The 19,278-nt window shown below is 44.2% G+C and overlaps 1 protein-coding gene across 5 annotated transcripts in view; it reads left to right on the forward strand.

Moving 5' to 3' along the window:
- Window positions 1-19,278, forward strand: part of si:dkey-97m3.1 (fatty acyl-CoA reductase 1) — a 217,917-nt gene that overhangs the window by 60,284 nt on the left and 138,355 nt on the right. For 4 of the 5 annotated variants that reach the window (XM_041216378.1, XM_041216374.1, XM_041216377.1 and 1 more), the window contains exon 2: window positions 8,147-8,370. In XM_041216378.1, the coding sequence (XP_041072312.1) occupies window positions 8,182-8,370 (189 nt within the window). In that variant the 5' untranslated portion in view covers window positions 8,147-8,181. Of the gene's footprint in view, window positions 1-8,015; window positions 8,371-19,278 lie in introns of those variants that run through there. The other variant, XM_041216376.1, reaches the window with a different exon arrangement.

Here is a 19,278-nt window from a genome sequence, read left to right on the forward strand (position 1 = left end):
ATTACTGATGATTGGGAATATACTGATGGGGCGGTATTTGGCCAGGTTGGATTTAAACCTGCTTTTTGTGTAGAGGACATACCTGGGCAATTTTCCACATTGCCTGGCAAATACCAGTATTGTAAATGTACTGGAACAGCTTGGCTAGGGGCTTGGCAAGTTCTGGAGCACAAGTCTTCAGTACTATTGCCAGAATATTGTTAGATCCCATAGCCTTTGCAGTATCCAGTGCCTTCAGCCATTTCTTGATATCACATGGAGTGAATCTAATTGGGTGAAGACTGGCATCTGTGATGCTGATGCCCTCCGGTGGAGGCCAAGATGGATCATCCACTCGGCACTTCTGGCTGAAGATTGTTGCAAATGCTTCAGCCAGAAGCCAAATGCTTAGCTCTGTCAATCACTTGCTGCTTAAGCTGTTTGATGTGCAAGTAGTCCTGTGTCATAGCTTTACCAGGTTGACACCTCATTTTTAGGTATCCCTGGTGCTGCTTCCTGACATTCCCTCCTGCACTCTTCATTGAACTTCGTTGCTCCCCTTACCTGATGGTATTGGTAGTGTGGGGGATATGCCAGGCCATGCCATTACAGATTGTGTTTGCTGCTGATGGCTCACAGTGCCTCATGAATACCCAGTCTTGAGTTGCTAGATTTTTTTCCAAATCTATCATTTAGCACAATAGTAGTGCCACACAACACGATGAGGGTATCCTCAATGTGAAGGCAGGACTTTGTCTCTGCACTGGTCACTTCTACCGATACTGCCATGGACAGATGCATCTGAGGCAGGCAGGTTTGTGAGGATGATTTTTCCTCTTGCTGGTTCCCTCACCACCTGCCACAGACCCAGTCTAACAGCTATTTAGGACTCTGCCAGTAGTGGTGCTATCGAGCCATTCTTGGTCATGGACATTGAAGTCCCACTCCCAGAATATATTCTGCACCTTTGCCACCCTCAGTGCTTCCTCCAAGTGGTGTTCAACATGGAGGAGCATTGATTCATCAGCTGAGGGAGGGCGGTACATGGTAATCAGCAGGAGGTTTCCTCTCCCATGCCATAAGACTTCATGGGTTCTTGAGTAGATGTTGAGGACTCCCAGGGCAACTCCCTCCCAACTGTATTACCACTGCGCCGCCACCTCTGCTGGATCTGTCCTGCCAGTGGGACAGGACATACCCAGGGACGGTGATGAATATGCCAGGCTTTTGCTTGATTAGACTGTGAGACAGCTCTCCCAATTTTGACACTAGCCCCCAGATGTTAGTAAGAAGGACTTTGCAGGGTCCACAAGGCTGAGATTGCCATTGTCATTTCCAGTGCCTGGATTGATGCCAGGTGGTCTGTCTGATTTCATTCCTTTTTTGAGGCTTTTAGTGGTCTGATACAACTGAGTGGCTTGCTAGGCCATTTCAGAGGGCATTGAAGTGTTAACCATGCTGCTGTGGTTCTGGAGTCACATTTAGGCCAGGCCAGGGGTGTGGACAGCAGATTTCCTTCTAGGGATGCCAAATGAGTTTTTACAATAATTGGCAAGGGTTTCATGGTCATCACTTTTTAAATTCCAGATTTTTATTGAATTCAAATTCCACCATCTATGGCGGGATTCGAACCCAGGTCCCCAGACATTACACTGGGTCTCTGGATTACTGGTCCAGCGACAATACCACTATGCCATCACCTCCCCTTAAGTTCAGAGCAGGGTGGTCAATACTTGGAGAGGTCAGAGGCTTGGAATCCTGTGGTGGTGAATTCACCTCCTGACTCCCCAAAGCCTGTCACCATCTACAAGGCATGAGTCAGAAGTGTAATGGAATACACTCCACTTGCCTGGATAAGTGCAGCTCCATCAGCAGTCAAGAAGCTTGACACCATCCAGGACAAAGCAGCCCATTTGATTGGCATCTCATCTACAAACATTCACTTCCTCCACCACCAACAGACATTGGCAGCAGTGTGTACCACCTACAAGAATCACCGCAGGAACTCACCAAGCCTCTTTAGGCAGCACCTTCCAAACCCATGATCACTACCATCTGAAAGGACTAGGGCAACAGACACAAGGGAACACCACCACCTGGAAGTTCCCCTCTAAGCCACTCACCAGCCTGACATGGAAATATATCATTTTTCCTTCACTGTCACTGAGTCAAAATCCTGGAACTCCTTCCCTGACAGCACTGGGTGTACCTGCACCACAGGGACTGCAGCGCTTCAAGAAGGCAGCTCAACACCCCTTCCTCAAGGGCAATTAGGGATGGGTGATAAAAACTGGCCTAGCCAGTGATGCCCACACCCAGTAAATGAATAAAAAAAACAAAAAACAGCATATAGTTGCTGGATCATGCTGTAGACCGTCTTAAGAGTTTCAGGGCGTGAACGATCAAAGACAGCATCTGAGTTACTTAGAATTACAGAGCTTGTAAACACTGGTGTTAGTAACAGACTGCAGATTCATTCACATATGTTAGGTGTACCTTTTTAGTAGAAAACATTGGAACCAAAGCTTTATCAAACAGAAAGGTGTGAATGAGAAAAAAACTAGAGGTGCTGACAACAAAAATGGCATTCAGTAGAAGAGTGAATAGTGAGAGATCAGTGAGCGACTGATCAAATCCAGCAGTCAGGGTTGCTGTTCAGCAGCCTCAACTGAAAAGCGGCTGAGAATGGATGTTGAAGGGATGGTAGGACCAGGTTTGGCTGCCAACATTCAGTTGCAGGTTAATATGTGAAGGTTAAGCACTTGGGCAAAACATTGGGGGGGTATTTGGCACTGTGAACTGTGACCCGGCGGTAAATCAAAATTTTCAGGGGAAGAAAAGGAGCAAAAACTGGTGAAAAGAATTGTGGTTTTAAATTTTATAAGTTTTAAATATTTGTTTTAAAAAGTAAATGCTGTGATGTGCCGTACAGAAATCAGCATTGTAACTTGTAAAAGGGTTTGAGGACTTGTCCACAGTGGAGAGAAGGAATTTCCCCAAACTGTTCACATGCCCCTCCTAGCAACTGAGTATACGTTGCCATTGTTGGAGGTCTGAGTGGGATTCACTTGTTGGCCCCTCTTGCTTTTTCAATCATCTCAAAGAAGATAAGAATCAAAAATAGTAAACATCTTAATTTAAAACAAACTCACTCATGTTACTTGCATCGCAGTTAAGTGACATTAGTGGAATGTGTAACATTGAAGTATCGTTCTGTGCAGCACAGAAATTTAGTATTATTTTTGTGAAAGCTTTATTACTCAAGCAGAGAGTGACTAACTGTTTTATGTTTTGAATTCTTGTGATTATTTCATACACATCATCTCTGCTCAGAGGGTTGGACTGCCTCTGTTGTGGGAATAAGCAGCATGACTTTATTTACTGCTCAGAACAAATCAAGTGGTTTCCATAGCCACAGCATTTGCATACACTCACTGGCGTGTTTGGGGACTGCTCAGTAATGCCAAATACGCCAGCCTAAAATGTAAACCTGCTATGAATTATTGTAATCAAGCTGTGTTGTAATTCAGGACAGACATCTGACTCTTAAGTATCAGTGAGCTGGGTTCTGTAAATGCTGCATGGGCAGTCCTTGCTGTGCTGATCTTCAGCAAAGCTTATTCTGTGCAGATGCTGCTATTGGTTTGCATGTTGTGCACTTGAGCATTTAAAACAGGAGGTTAGAGATGGGAATAAATCTGCTAACGTACGTGCCAAAACATCAGCAGTTTCTAGAGATGCCCATTTAACTGCTTCACTGTTAATTCTGGTTGTCCAATGTTTCTTGGATTATTGTTGATCAGTGCCTCTTATTGAGTTCTCTAGGGATGTTACTTTTGCCATTAATTTTGTTTTTAGTTGACTGCTGAAATTCTCATGGAATTTCTACATTTTGTTCCTGGTTGTAGAAACACAATGAAAATATCAGCGTGTGAACAGGTATTGTAACAAGTGCCACATGGGGTAGAGTTTATTCAAACCTTGGCATTAATGCAGATGATAAGCTAATAACAACAGTTGATCAGCTGTTTGATTTACAAAATATCTTACAAATACTACACCATCATTAAAATGTTAAAAGCATGATCTTGGTGTCTGCCCCTTGTTAGTTGTTGTCCAATTTAACAAATAACAGCTGAAACACCACAATTCCTTAGAAGAAGGTATCAGCTTTTCTTCATTCACATCTGCCAGGAAGAAATGCATCAATCACTGCATTGTTCACTCATCTGAAAATGTAAATCTCCCAATCCAACCATTGATTTTTGTTAAAAATACCGATGTTAAAGAACAAGCATAAAAGTCTGAGGGTGTAAAATTCAGATCCGTAGCACAGCTGGAACAACTTGATGCCTGTGTTTAAGAAGGATGCTCGTGTGGGTGTCCCATTAAGCAGCTGAATTGGTGCAGTCATTACATCGGTGCTCAATTTCCAAATTTGAACGCGCAGGCCCATTCAACAATTTGCATGTCCATCACCAAAGAACAAAGAGGTCCCAGCACTAATGTCTCTTAAAGGGTCAGGCACCCAGCTTATGGGTAAGGTAATGTGAGGAACTTCTGCTATTGCAAATTCTCTGGAAGTACTCTAGAGTGATTTTTAAGGTGTTGCGGTGACTTCCTAAACTTGGCAGGGACTGTTACTTGATCCTCACAGGATGGACAGAGTTTTAGGTGATCTGCAACAGTCATGGGATTTGCAGTTGTAGTGCCTCTGGGTCTGCAGGATGACAGGGAGATGTAGCAGAGGCTGCAGAAAGAGCAAGTTCTGTGTGTTGCCCTCTGCTAAGTTGGAGCCAGACTCCTTGCTCCTTGACAGTGACAGGAGGCTGTCTGGCTGGCCAGCCAATGCACCCACCACCTTGGTATGTCAGCATTCTCCTGTATACTACCCCATCAACGTCCATATCTGAGTTCTCTGTAGCAGAGCTTGTCTGTCATCTCGGCCTCCGGAGAGCTAGCACATAAAATATTCTTTCTTCCTTGTTTGGCTCCAGCCTGCTCGTGCCTGGTGATTCACCACATGCATATGACAAATCTATACCATCCTGTCAGGCATATGCAGTGCCTGAGTTTATGGCAACGAGTGTCCAAACAAGTGACATTGTCTCTTTAGAAGTTGCTCTCTCTCCTCCTCTTAGGATTGGACAAGTGACAATTCTTGTGTGTCTGAAAGCAGAAAATCAGAAAGGGAAATTTGGACTGAGGGAAAGGGGTGGAAAGCAAGAGGTCCATGGTCATACTATTGGCAGCCTGCTCATCTAGTCAGTTGGCAAGATAAGGGTGAACTGGGAGTTGAGAATAGGCATAAGGCAGGAACATGCCGTCATCCTCATTGTTCTCAGCGATGGTGAATGCCACGGGCTCTGTCATAGCTGATTCCTTGATGCAGAGAACCATCTCTGTTTGGTCAGGAGATGGAGGCCCTCTTGGCCCCACCAATTCTCCTCTGCTCGTTTCTATGGTGTGCCAGCTTGCCATGCAAGAGAGAGGGAAGAATGTATTATTGTGTGCAGCACTGTGTTTGACCGATGTACATGCCACAGCTAAATGACTGGAAATATGTGGAGGTAGCGAGAGGCGGTCCTGAGCATGCCAGTTTGGATGTTAGGCCTGAGACTTGAGTACCAGAGCTAGTGCTTGGTGAGTAATGGGCTGTGGTACATTAAGCAGTGGCTAGTGGAGTGATTGGTAGGAGATGTCATGTGATGATGCATTCATTATCCTTGATTACCCATATAAGGTCATAAGGTTTCTTGTGGTACTGCATCTAGATCCTCGAGCCCACTTGTTGGGAATTGATCTCCCTGACCATGTACTCTCAGTCCCTTCTGAGAGTGTTTTTTGAGGGCCTCGTGGCCCTCGCAGAACAGTGACATCTCCCCTCCTGTCCTCCTCCACCACTAGGGTCTCCAGTGCATTATCTGTGTTCGGGGTCCACTGTCAGCTCTGTGTTCCATTTTTCTTGTTTACAATTGCAATAATTTTCAGTAGCAACCGCCTGCAATTCAGAGCAACGTCCTTTCAAGAGGAGCCTTTAAGAACACAAGACTGACTGCACCTTGTGCTGTTTCGACAAACTGCTTGGCTTTCTGCTGAGTGCACAGACAGCAAGAAGAGTGTGTGATGCTTGGTCCAACGTTACTATCAGATAAATGAGGCAGCAACACCACACTTACCACCACCTGAACGGGGCATGACCCCCATGCCTGAACAATGGTGTGAACCATTTTTTTTAATTCTTTCATGGAATGTGGGCATTGCTGGCTAAGCCAGCATTTATTGTCCATCGCTAATTGCCCTTGAGAAGGTGGAGGTGAACTGTCTTGAACCGCTGCAGTCCATGTGGTGTAAGTACACCCACAGTGCTGTTAGGGAGAGAGTTCCAGGATCTTGACTCAGCGACAGTAAACGAACGGCGATATATTTCCAAATCAGAATGTTGGGTGGCTTGGAGGGGGAAATCCAGGTGATAGCATTTCCATCTGTCTGCTGCCCTTGTCCTTCTAGATGGTAGTGGTCATGGGTTTGGAAGGTGCTGTCTAAGGGGCCTTGGTGAGTTCCTGCAGTGCATCTTGTAGATGGTACACACTGTTGCTACTGTGCGTCGATGTTGGAGGGAGTGAATGTTTGTGGATGTGGTGCCAATCAAGCATACTGCTTTGTCCTTGATGGTGCCAAGCATCTTGAGTGTTGTTGGAGCTGCGGCAATCCAGACAAGTGGGGAATATTTCATCACACTCCTGACTTGTGCCTTGCAAATGGTGGACAGGCTTTGGGAATCAGGAGATGAGTTACTTGCCACAGGATTCCTAGCCTCTGACCTGCTCTTGTAGCCACAATATTTATATGGCTAGTCCAGTTCATTTTCTAATCAATGGTAACCCCAAGGAAGTTGATCGTGGGGGGTTTGCCATTGGTCATGCCATTAAATGTCAAGGGGAGATGGTTAGATTCTCTCTTGTTGTTGATGGTCATTGCCTGGCACTGGTGTGGCACGAATGTTACTTGCCACTTATCAGCCCAACCCCTGAATGTTCAATAAGTTCCTGACGGCAGTGATCGATAAACTTCCTCCATTCACAAGAGATACATCTATCATTTTTTAAATGAATGTAGTAAAATAATTGATAGGTGGAAGCAGAATGCTTCCAGTGGCAAACTGTAGAAAATAAAAAGCGCTCTCCATCTGGCCTATTGCCTACTCTAGAAACACTCCAGCTCTTGGTCCATTGTAGTGTGGGAAAGGTTGGACAGTTCACCCCTATTTCTTTTCAAACATGCGTGGAATTACCGAGCAGTACTTCTTAGCTGAATTTGGCTCCCTTGCCTCTGTTTGTCTGTAGTTTGTCACAAACAGACATTAATAGCTAGTTGAAAGATTATGTGCTCTTGGGAAGGACTTCACAAAGTGTGGATTAAGAAATAAACTCACTACATTGTAACTGTAAAACTGGGGATAAAAGTGATAACTAAAGGGTCTAAAACCTTCATAGATATCTTTCCTTCTAAATAATAAATAAAGGATTCATTATTGTGGACAGAAACCTTTTCATCAGTAATTTTGAATGGTGCTGAGTTTAGCACAGTATGATATCTTTCAAAGCATCTGCAGACCAGTTTATTTCTTGCCTTTTAGCTTCCATTATGTATTGGTGAATAATTTTTCTTCATAAATGCATATCTGACTGAATAACTCCGTATGTTCATTAATGTTATAAAGCTTACTCCTGGTATTCTTAGTAGTAATCTCTTGATCGCCTCTTATTGATCTCTGTTTTAATGCAACAGAAAAGTGGAAATTTTGTGCATAACTTGACATCATGAATTTCTATTTTGGTAACACCATAACTTGGACATACCACCTACAGCCCAGTATTCGCAGCCTGTGCGTCCAGCCTCCTCCACTAATACTGCACAACAAATCTACCCGCCCCTGGGCTGTTGAACTGCTATTCTGCCTGTGAACCATTGATCAGTCTTTATCACAAGTGTCAAAACAACAGAGGAGGAAGGAACTAAACTATCTCTAGACTAACTGATCAATGTGGTTACATGGCAGATGCTGATAAATCACCCCTTCTGCAGGAAAGAAACAGAGTTAAGAGATGTACAAATGATATGCATTTTAAGTTGTACTCATGTTGTTAATATCTTTTCAATCAAGGAATACTGCAAGAGGGAGAATAAAGGTTGGCCAAGATGTCATCGATCGCTGCTTACTATGCAGGAAAAAATGTGCTCATCACAGGAGCCACAGGCTTCATGGGCAAAGTACTTGTGGAGAAACTGCTGCGGTCCTGCCCTGAGTTGAAAGCCATCTACATATTGGTGAGGCCTAAAGCTGGACAGTCGATGCAGGAAAGAGTCACAGATATGATGAAATGCAAGGTACAGTAATACATAAGCCACTTGGAAAAAGGCAGCTGGGCTTTACTTCCTGTGAGTTCATTCTGTTTCTTGATTTGCATACCATTTTACCAGGGCTGCCAACACAACATGCATGGATGCTATGGATAACAGAGTGACATTGGCCATTGATCCTCATTGCTATTGAAATATTAGGCAGAATTTACATTCCCCTGCTGGTGGGTTTATAGTTGGGGGAGGGGTGGCCGTGAAATTTCTCGGAGTATCTTCCCGCTGGGTTCCCGCCCGCCCCTACCTCTCCGCAATTTTATGTTGGGAGGGGCAAGGCCTTGGCTTAAGTAGCTAATTGTTGACTATTTAAGTAAGGGCTGTTTCCCACCTAGCCTCAATTTTCAGGTTGCTAGAAGGAGTTCAGGGGCAGGGGGTTGCCCCTGTGGTGGGGGATGGAGTTGGGGGGGGAGGGGGTGTGTGCGTGGTGAGGTGGGGGGGTGTGGGGTACGGGGTGGGCGCAGTTTGTGTGGGGGGTGGTCACCTCTATCAGCAGCCTCTTTTTAACATTGGGCACCACCCCACAAAAGCACTGGCCCCTGCAGGTCCCCCCACCTTCCCCCGCCAATCCCGGCCTCTCTTCCCCTAGGCCTCACTTCCCCACCCCACCCTGAGACCCCTCAAAACTCCATGGTACTGGACTCCCGGGACTTAGACTCTGGGAACAGCTTGCAGTCCCAGTCCTGTCCACTGCAGCTTTTGGTGCTGCATCCCTGCAGATTGGCCGGCAGGACTTGCTTGCGAGTGAGGGGTGGAAGTCCCATCACTAGCCAATTAACACTTGTTGGAGCATTAAGTGGCTCTAGGGCAGGCAGCATCAGCGGGATGTGTTCTCCATTGACTCATCGGATGGTGAAGGGAAACCCCACCCCATCCTAAAAACCCTGGCCATTAAATTCCTTTAAATATATAGAAGTCTCCTAGCAACAGACTTCCCTGTATAACCAGCACAGCAGCTTGTAAACATATGGTTGGAAACGACTTTCTAGGAATTGGGAGTGTCTGGAACTCCCAAATAACATCTCTTTATGCAAATGATTGAATACAATCAACCATGTACTATGTATTTAGTGCTGAGAGGAAAGAAGAGTTCAGAAGAACATTTCAACAATTTAGTCTCCAGATTTCCATCAAAATGTCCTATTTATTTTCCATAGCATACCTTGTACATGTACCTGCCTCTGCCTTTTCAGACTCCGCTCCATAATTAACTTTCCTCCAACATTCCCTTCCTCGCTCTGAGACAATGAGAAGTCTCTATTCATTGCATTACCTGAGTGGTGTGGCTGAATTTAGGGACTGCTTAAAATGCTTGTGGTAATTTGCAGTCTCCTAAAACTCTATTTTTAATATTATAATAAATAGTAGGTAGTGGCAAGATGTCTAAAAGAACAGCTGATAAACTATGGTGCACTCAGGCAGAGGTGGTAGGTTCCTTCCTATGCATTTCTGTTCATCTGCTCATTTATACTGTTCATTTGTCCATTCGGAAGTATTAACGTGCGTGAAGTGCCGAGGACACCATTAAGGTTGAAAAGAGAAGGAAACAATCATTAGATGAGACCAGACTTGGAATTTAAAAACCTAATGGCTGTGAGAAGGAAGTTTCAAAAAGGACAAATCCAATCTGCCCAATGACTTTCCCATCAGCCTCTTCTCATGAACAAAGTGATGGAAGGTGTCATCGAAAATTCCACCAAGCAACACTTACTCAACAATAACCTGCTCATTGATACTCAGTTTGGGTTCCACAAGGACCACTTGGCTCCTGATCTCATTGCAGCCTTGGTCCAAACATGGACAAAAGAGCTGAACTCAAAAGCAGAGGAGAGAGTGACATCAAGGCAGCATTTGACTGAGTGTGGCATCAAGGACTCCTGGCAAAATTGAAGTCAATGAGAATCAGGGTGAAAACTCTCCACTGGTTGGAGCCATACCTAGTACAGAAGAAGATGGTTGTGGTTGTTGGAGATCAATTATCTCAGTCCCAGAACATCAATGTGCGAGTATCCCAGAATGATGTCCTAGGCCCAACCATCTTCAGCTGCTTCATCAATGACCTTCCTTCCATCATAAGGTCAGAAGTGGGAACGTTCACTGATGATTGCACAATGTTTAGCACCGTTGACAACATCTCAGAAACTGAAACAATCCATGCCATTTTGCAGCAAGACCTGGACAACATTCAGTCATGGGCTGATAAGTGGCAAGTAACATTAGCACAGACAATCTGCATCACAAGAGAATCTAACCAGTTCCCCTCAAAATTTAATGGCATTACCATCTCTGAATCCCTTCATTATCAACATCCTGAGAGTTACCATTGACCAGAAACTGAACTGGACCGGCCATTTGAATAGTCTGACTAGAACAGCAGGCCAGAGGCTCAGCATTCTGAGGTGAGTAACTTAACTCCTGGCTCCTTAAAAGTCTGCCCACCATCTACAAAGCACAAGTCAGGAGTGTGATGAAATACTCTTCAGTTGCCTAGATGAGCACTGCTCCAACAACACTCAAGAAGCTCAATACCATCCAGGACAAAGCAACCCATTTGGTCAGCACCAGATCCACCAACAAACATTCACTTCCTCCACCACTGATGCACAGTGACAGCAGTGTGTACTATATACAACATGCAGTGCGGCAACTCACTAAGGTTTCTTCAACATCGTTTTCCAAACTCGTGACCCTTACCACCTAGAATGACCAAGGCAGCAGGTGCATGGGAACACCACCAACTGCACCTTCAAGTTCCCCTGCAAGCCACATAATATCCTGACCAGAACTATATAGCTGTTTCTTCACTGTTGCAAGATCAAGATCATGGAACTCCCTCCCCAGCAGCACTGTGGGTGTACGTGCACTAGATGGACTGCAGCAGTTCAGGAAGTCAGCTCATCACCACTTTCTCAAGGGAAATTCATGATGGGCATCAAATTCTGGACTTGCCAGCGACACCCACTACCCATGAAAGACCGTGTCAAGCCCCATCAGAATCCTGTGCATTTCAATAAGATCACCTCTCATTCTTCTAACCTCCAATGACTATAGCTCAACTTGCTCTACCTTTTCTCAGAAGACAACCCCTTCATTCCAGGAATCAATCTAGTGAACATTCTCTGCCTCCAATGTAGTTATATCCCTCCTTAAATAAGGAGAGTACAATTGTGCACTATTCCAGGTGTGGTCTCACCAATGCCCTTTTATAGTTGGGACAAGGCTTCCATACTTATATACTCCATTCCACTTGCAATAACGGCCAACATTCCATTTGCCTTCCTAATTACTTGCTGTACCAGTATGCTAACTATTTGCGATTCATGTACAAGGACACTCAAATCCCTCTGTATCCCTCCATGTAAATAATGTTCTGCTTCTCTATTTGTTTCACGAAAGTGGACAACCTCACTTTTTCTAACATTATGCTCCATCTGCCAATTTTTTCCCCCACTCACTTAACATATCTATATCGCTTTGCAGACTCTTTGTACCCTCTTCACACCTTGCTTTCATAATTATTTTGTTACAATGCACTCAGTGCCTTCATACGGATTGTAAATAGTTGAGGCCCCAGCACTAATTGCAGTTTGCCAACCTGAAAATTACCCATTTATCCCAACTCTGTTTCTTATTAGCTAGCCAATCCTCTACCTATGCTAACACCACGAGCTCTTATCGTGTACAGTAACCTTATTGAGTGCCTTTTGGAAATCCAAACACACCATATCTATTGGTTCTCCTTTAACCATGTTGCTTGTTACATCCTCAAAGAGCTCTAATAAATTTGCCAATCATAAAACCATGTTGACTCTGTTTGTGTATTATAATTCTCCAAATGCCTTGCTCTTACTTTCATAGTAATGGCTTCCAGCACTTTCCCAATGACAGATGTTAGGCTAACTATAGTTAGCTATAATTTTCAGCTTTCTGTCTCCCTTCTTTCTTGAATGGAGGTATTACATTTGTGGTTTTCCAATCTGCTGGGACCTTTCCAGAATCTAGGGAGTTTTGGAAGATAACAGCTAATGCATCCACTATCTCTGTTACGATGGTGCAGTAGCAGCAAGTGAGAGTAAATTCAGGGCCAAGGGATTTTGCAACTTTGTGATCCTAAGAAAACATAAATTAGAGCAAGAGATGGTCTGATTAAGAATTCAGGTTGGAGGATGAGCTGTGTAGGTTGGGGAATTTGTAGTTTAGGAGAAACAAGAGCATTAAGTTCAGAGTTGTATTATTTAAAAAGGCTGGACTGGAGATTGGAAATGAAAGAAGAATCAGTTATTGGATAGCAAGATTTTTCTTTTGTCTATGAATATGAGCAACTTTTATGAACTTAACTAAATCAAGGAATGGTAGCAAAGTCTTGGATGAAGTTATGCGTTATAATTTATTACTTCAGTAACTTAGATACATTGTGTAACACTTTAGGTACCCAAAGTTGAGACAACACATTACAATATTTTCTCTAATATAAAAGCAAAATGCTTTAGAAGCTGGAGATCTGAGATTAAAAACAGAAAGTGCTGGAAAAACTCAGCAGGTCTGGCAGCATCTGTAGAAAGAGAAACAGGGTTAACATTTTGAGTCCAATATGACTTCTTCAGAATGATACAATAGTTTCTCTGACCTGAACGCTGGTATTCAGAACAGTTCAGGTTTCTGGATGTTGTAAAACTATCCCTGATTGTTACTTTGATCTTTTTGACATTTTTATTATTTTCCGAGAAATCTTACTGAGATACGTGCAGTTACAGTGATCAAAGAGAACCAATAAGTCAGATTGGCAAGCCTTCCTGGAAATCCTGGAAGAGTGACAGCTGAGAAAATTTATCCCAGCATGGGATCATTTGAGGCTATTGCTTTTCTAACTTGGGAAACTGATTTCTGACCATTGATAAGACATGTCTACTATCCTGTGGTCTAAAGTTTGTGTGGTGCCAGCCTCTAATCTGGTGCTTGCTAGGGTCACGTCAAGTGATGCCGCACCTTCAGGAAGGCTGGCCTCCTCTTCCTGATGTGAGCACAGGACATCCACGTTTCCAATACCTGAAATGAAAGAGAAAGCCTAGGGTTAGCTTTTGATGTCAGGAGAGAGCAAAGAAAGAACAGGCTGCTGAAACCATCTGCAGAGTGTGTGGGGTGAGATAAAAGTAAGAGCGAATGGAGAATATGGTAAGATGAAGCTCTGCACAATGTTTCTGCCACTGTTGGCTGTTGCCATCAGTGTGACCCTTCCTCTCCGATGAAGGGGATGTGCAAGTGGGCTTGGCGACCTTCGTTTGGCAACCTTTTATCTCAAAACGTGGGCTCCTGCAAGAAAGAAGGGGTGTTCAGTGACACCCTTATGAGCTGTTTAGCAAATGTACCTTTTACAGTCAAATAGCTTGTCTGCATTGCGTTACATGTAAGGTGTGGGAAAATGAGAGTTGCAATAATGGTGAGAAGTGCAGAGTGCATGACTATGAGAAGAAGGAAGTGCAGTGAAGGGGAGTATTGAGGCTGGAGGCAGTAGGTGTCTAAGCAGGGAGGAATAGAGCAATACTCTAACTTTGACAACTCTGATGAGATCATAAAACATTTTCCATTGTGGATTGCGGTCAAGTGCTGGGAGCTAAACGCTTGGCATGAACTAACACTACAATCTCTTCCCATTGGTGGCACAGGCCTGGAGGGCTTTCTGCCTGCTAGAGGGCAGATGATCTCCTGTCGTCCATCAATCATACTAGGGCTTCAAAGTGACATCACAAAATCTAATTGCCTGGTCCGTGGTGTTGCAGCTATTTATTTATTCAGAAGTGTTCCATTCTGTCTGCAGCCAGAGCACTCCTTCATTTTAAGTGGAGCTGGCTACCTTTGAGTGGTGTCAGTGAAACCCAATTTCTGTCCCACTCTCCCCCACTGCAACAGACGTGCACCAACGAATTGTGTAGGTAGCGCTGCCTGCATACCTGCAGCACAATAATGTAAAACCAATTTCTCATACTGCCTAGGACCAGGAAAACAGGTGTTTGAATCGTAAGCACTGCCCCATTGCACAACTGAATACAGGCGTGATTAAATTTCTAGACTAACATCTCAATAATAATTCTGATCTTGTCACTTGCTCAATAAAAACTCTGTAAGTCAAGAATTACTCAGTGTTGAATGATGTTTGCTTGAGATTATCTTTGCTCTTTGGTGTATTTATTATCCTATCATTTATTATTCTATGGGACAGAAACACTTGGTGTAAGCAGTTGAAGATCTGATTATGTAGGCAAACACACATGATTAATTGACCACTGTTAGGGTGGAGTGTGTATGTAGGAGCAGCAGAGAATAATAGCTGATGAAACAGAAAATGACTGTCCACTTACATTGCTACAGCTTGCTCAAATTATGTTTCTTAACACTTTTTCTCGATTTTCCATTTACAAAGTATATGGGAGTAGACTTGTGTAAAATCATTAAAAAAAAACCTCTTCCTGTTAGCTGACTTAATTGTGGCACTGCTGTGGATGATTTGCATGGAAATGGAAGATACAAACTATATGTTAAGACTCAAATGACATTTGAAATTGAATTTTATATATCTCCAAGGCCTATTTTGGGGTTAAGTCTCTGTATCATTAGACATTTGTGGGATTTGGATAACTTTGTAAATTACTGACTTTGACCTTCAGCTTTAACATAAACAGTATCCATGACACATTCAATGCCACTGTTCTGCTTTTTTTTCTATTTACTGATTCTGTTTGCCCGCTACTCAGGTCCCATTGTGTCATTCCCTTTTCACTGACCATGGCAGCTGGCACACAACCTGACACCTAGGCATCTGCCAGTGCTCCTCTTGAACTTGTCTTGAGAGTGGTAAGCAACACATGACCATTAACTTTCATTCTGTGCCTTCGTCCTTCTGTGGAACATAATCCTCCCTCCAAACAACGTTGTCCAACGCACGGAGTGCGTGTGACACACCCAGGGTGGGATTTTCCGGCCCTGCCCGCAGCCAAGATTGTCCAGTCCTGCTGAAAGTCAATGGACTTTTGGCTGAGCCGCCACATCACCCTCAGCGGGTCTGGAAAATCTCAGCCCTAGTCTCACCAGCATAAAATCTCTGTAGCATGTTACAGATCACTCGGGGAGTTAGCGTTGCACTGGCAGCATGCACCTTTTACACGCATGTTGTCATCTGGAGCTGTGGATAGTGATGGTAGATGCTCCAACTTTCTTTCCATCATATGGCTGACCAGGAATCTCTTCTGCTCTTACCACCTGCATTGGCATATATTAGAAGGATTTTCAGGTTGTTATTCAACCTGTTTGGCTGCATCATGATCCTGGAATGGGACTCAAACCCAGAGCTTCTGGCTCGGAGGCAGGGACACCACCAACTATGTGACAAAACCATCTATAGATCTCCTATAATCAGTATGTGGCATAATATAATTGTATAAGCAATGGGTTACATTGCCATTTTGGAACACAGTATTGCCCACACTTAAAATAATTGCAATTGCAGTAAATCAACAACAGAAAAATGTACCTTTGAGACTATAATTAATGTACCATTGCTCCTTTAGGAAAAGAATTTGTGCCATTACACACACATCAGATGGCATCCATTTTATCCTTTCTGAACCATGATGTGCAAACATAATCATCCGTGACAGTAATGTTGTATGTTCTGTCTTTATTTTTATTCATTTTCATTATAGTTGTGGATATGAAAATTTATAATGAAAGCTGTCTATGTAAACATGCCTTCTTATAATTGTGTTTTTCGAGTGGTGGAAAACATTGTCAGGAAAATGTGACAAAACATGAAAATGCATTGTCAAGAGGTGCAGACAGGAAGTGTGCTCAGACGTGTGATTTTTGGCATATTATCGATGCAGCAAATTTTATTATGTGCTCTGGTGAAACACAGGGTGGAATCATCCCAGATTTGCACCAAGTGCAGTAGCGGGTGAGGAAAAAACGTTTTATCTGCCGGCCGCAATGGTGGCTTTTCATGCTGTATCATTCCCAATCCCACCTCATTAATCATGCATTCCCAGAAAATGTGCCGTTTCAATGGTAGATGTGTTCACATTTGTCCGTCACCTCACCCCTTCCTCACGCCTGGCGCCATATTTAAAGCGCAGTCATGCGCACACCACTCAGTGCTTCCAGCCCAGGACTGCTGCACAGAAGACATGGCCCCGAAAGGCAAGAAGGCTGCAGCCCCTTGATTCAGTCTCGTGTCCGTGGAATGCCTTTAGGACACCGTGAAGGCCCGCCATGATGTCCTCTACCCCCGCCCTGGCCGCAGGAGGTCCAGCAACCTCACCACTCCGGCTTGGTAGGCGATGGCAGTGGTGGTCAGTGTCAATGCTGCACAGAAGAGGGCGGCCATCCACTGTAGAAAGAGAATGAATGATCTCATCCGTGCCACCAGAGTAAGGCAACTATCTCATCACTCTAACTCTCACACTCACAAGGCCATCATACATTCACTGGCATCTCACTCACTGCCACTTCAAGGGACATCACTGCTCGCTCTCTCTCACACACCCTCACATCTCCATCTGGCCTGGAGACTGCCTCCTCAGCCCTCACCCTCTTGAGGCCAATTGCACAGATCAGCTTGTGCCCACACACGCACCCTGGATACTCTCCTTCCCCAACACAGCCCTTGCCCTGCAGTGTCTTCTCTTGCCTGAGGCTACTCCTCTCACATTCCCAGTACAGCCCTATCCTGCAGCTGTTGAAAAGCCACCCCTGCCTTATGGCTGGTCTGATAGGTAGAAACCTGCCCTTGAGCCCCCCCTAAAAGTGATGTGGTGCTGCCTGTGAAGCCTGGCGCTGATGACTGCGAGTGCTGCCTGAAGTGGGATAGGCAAACAAACCTCGAAGCCTCGAGTGTCGTGCAGCTCACCAGGTGCACATTATTTATGTGCAGTTGTGAAACACATTGGCGTGCAATCACACCAGTGTGTTCGAATGATCCAGTGTTGGGGGATGATTCTGGTGAGCTTATAATGATATGCAGATGTATTACAATGAAATTCTTGATGCCGGACAGCAGGAAACACAGCCCACCATTGATGGGCAGAGAGGACGACTGCAAATTGGTTTCACATCGTGAAACTGATTTTTTGGCCTTCTCACCATATTGTCTGCTCACGCCGCCAAACAAGCCCAACACCACCGGGCACAGAAAATTCCGCCCACAGTTTCTAAGAGACAGTTATGATTTCATATAGCCCTTAAATGTCACTCGGTATTACAAATAGAAGAGGCAGGAACACTACTATTTTTTTTCTTTCAGAGAGCTGGACAAGAGCTGCACAGACTGGCTTTGTATTGGGCATAACCTTGTTTGTGATGGTCACATTGCTGCTGGTTGCTGCTCTGTTTCCCTGGTATCAGTTAGTGGCCATGAGTGTTCATCGAACTTTAGCATTATTATGCTGTTAGTGATGGTGATAGCCACTCAGCTTCTTCAGCAGCTACATGGCTTTTCAAAAACTTGAGTATCGCTGACACGTCTCTTTTTTCAGAAACACTCAAGTTCTGTCCAATCAAACGGCTACTTTCAAAACCTGCAACTTTTTACATGAGCAACCCAAGCAGAACCTGAAATTCTTTTTTGACATCTTCTGCATCATTAACATAAAAGTAAATGAAGTGTTGAATATTTTTAATAATAAAAGGACCTCAATTTATTGGCAGCTGATAAATTAAAGCTCCTTTATTTCTGATACCTTAAGTTGCTGTTTGGGTAATTAATTATCCATAGGGTGGTAATATGCTTGGGGTGGTAATGTCTACACTTTCTGGATTCAAACTGTTACAAATCAAATCGACACAAGACTTATTTTTCCCATGTCAGCCATTTTAGAGAGTTCAGGGCAGGAAAGTATATAAAATGCCTGTTTTATTTTAATTATCACTTTGTACTGTGGCAGACATTTTGACAGATTTTATACAGTAAAATCCCATAGCCGTCCCCCTCCGACCAAGGACTCTGCTTAGAAATGTGTGCGTGTTATGTTGTGCTTATTCTTTTCAGGTTCCATAGGAATCTTAAAATAAAATACCGTAACATCCAAGATGCAAGATTGAGTTATGCTGCTTTGTGTTAATAGCGTAGACAGCAGTGGCAGGGCGGAAGGGTATATTTCAGAGATGCAGAGGGCAGGATTTTTCAGATGGTGAGGTTTGCCGTCCCGTCGATCACAGCAGCCCCGCAGCCATTTATTGCCTCATGGAGTGTTAATTAGTTGGAGACGGACTTCCACACCTCACTCGCATGGAAGTCCAGCCTCAGGGTGCTGCCGGCCAATCACCAATGGCAGCGGTGACCAGGACTGATACTACAAGCAGTCCTCAAATTTTAAGTCCCAGACCCCAGGGTCACAAGGTGTGGGGTCTCATGGCAGGGAGGGGAGATGAGGCGCAGGAGAAGATGGGTGTGGAGAAGGGGGTGGAGGTCTTGATGGAGAGACCAGATTTTTTGGGCCGGCGGGGGGGCGGGGGGTGCGTTGGAGGGAGTGTCTGCTGGGGCAGACCTTGGAGTGGTGGTGTGAGGGGTGGCCAATATAGAAAGTATATATTTGAGGTAGCACCCTCTCCTTCCTACAAACCTGCCGATGGATGACTGTAAAATTCTACCCATGATTATTCCAGATTCTCAGCAGAGTGATTCTTGACTTGTAATTGGGGTTATCAGGAATGAATGAAGACTTAATATCTGTCCCACAGAAGGCATAGCCCACAGATTGCCTCAAAAATGAGTAACTAAAGAGTTAACTAGAAACTTGAACTATTGGAGTTAATTAGTTAATTATTGTAAAGACTGACCAATGAGCTTTTGCCCATTTGTCACCTTCGCTCACCCTTAACCCTCCATTTTAA

This window comes from Carcharodon carcharias, chromosome 21, assembly GCF_017639515.1.
Source record: "Carcharodon carcharias isolate sCarCar2 chromosome 21, sCarCar2.pri, whole genome shotgun sequence".
Lineage (NCBI taxonomy): Eukaryota > Metazoa > Chordata > Chondrichthyes > Lamniformes > Lamnidae > Carcharodon > Carcharodon carcharias.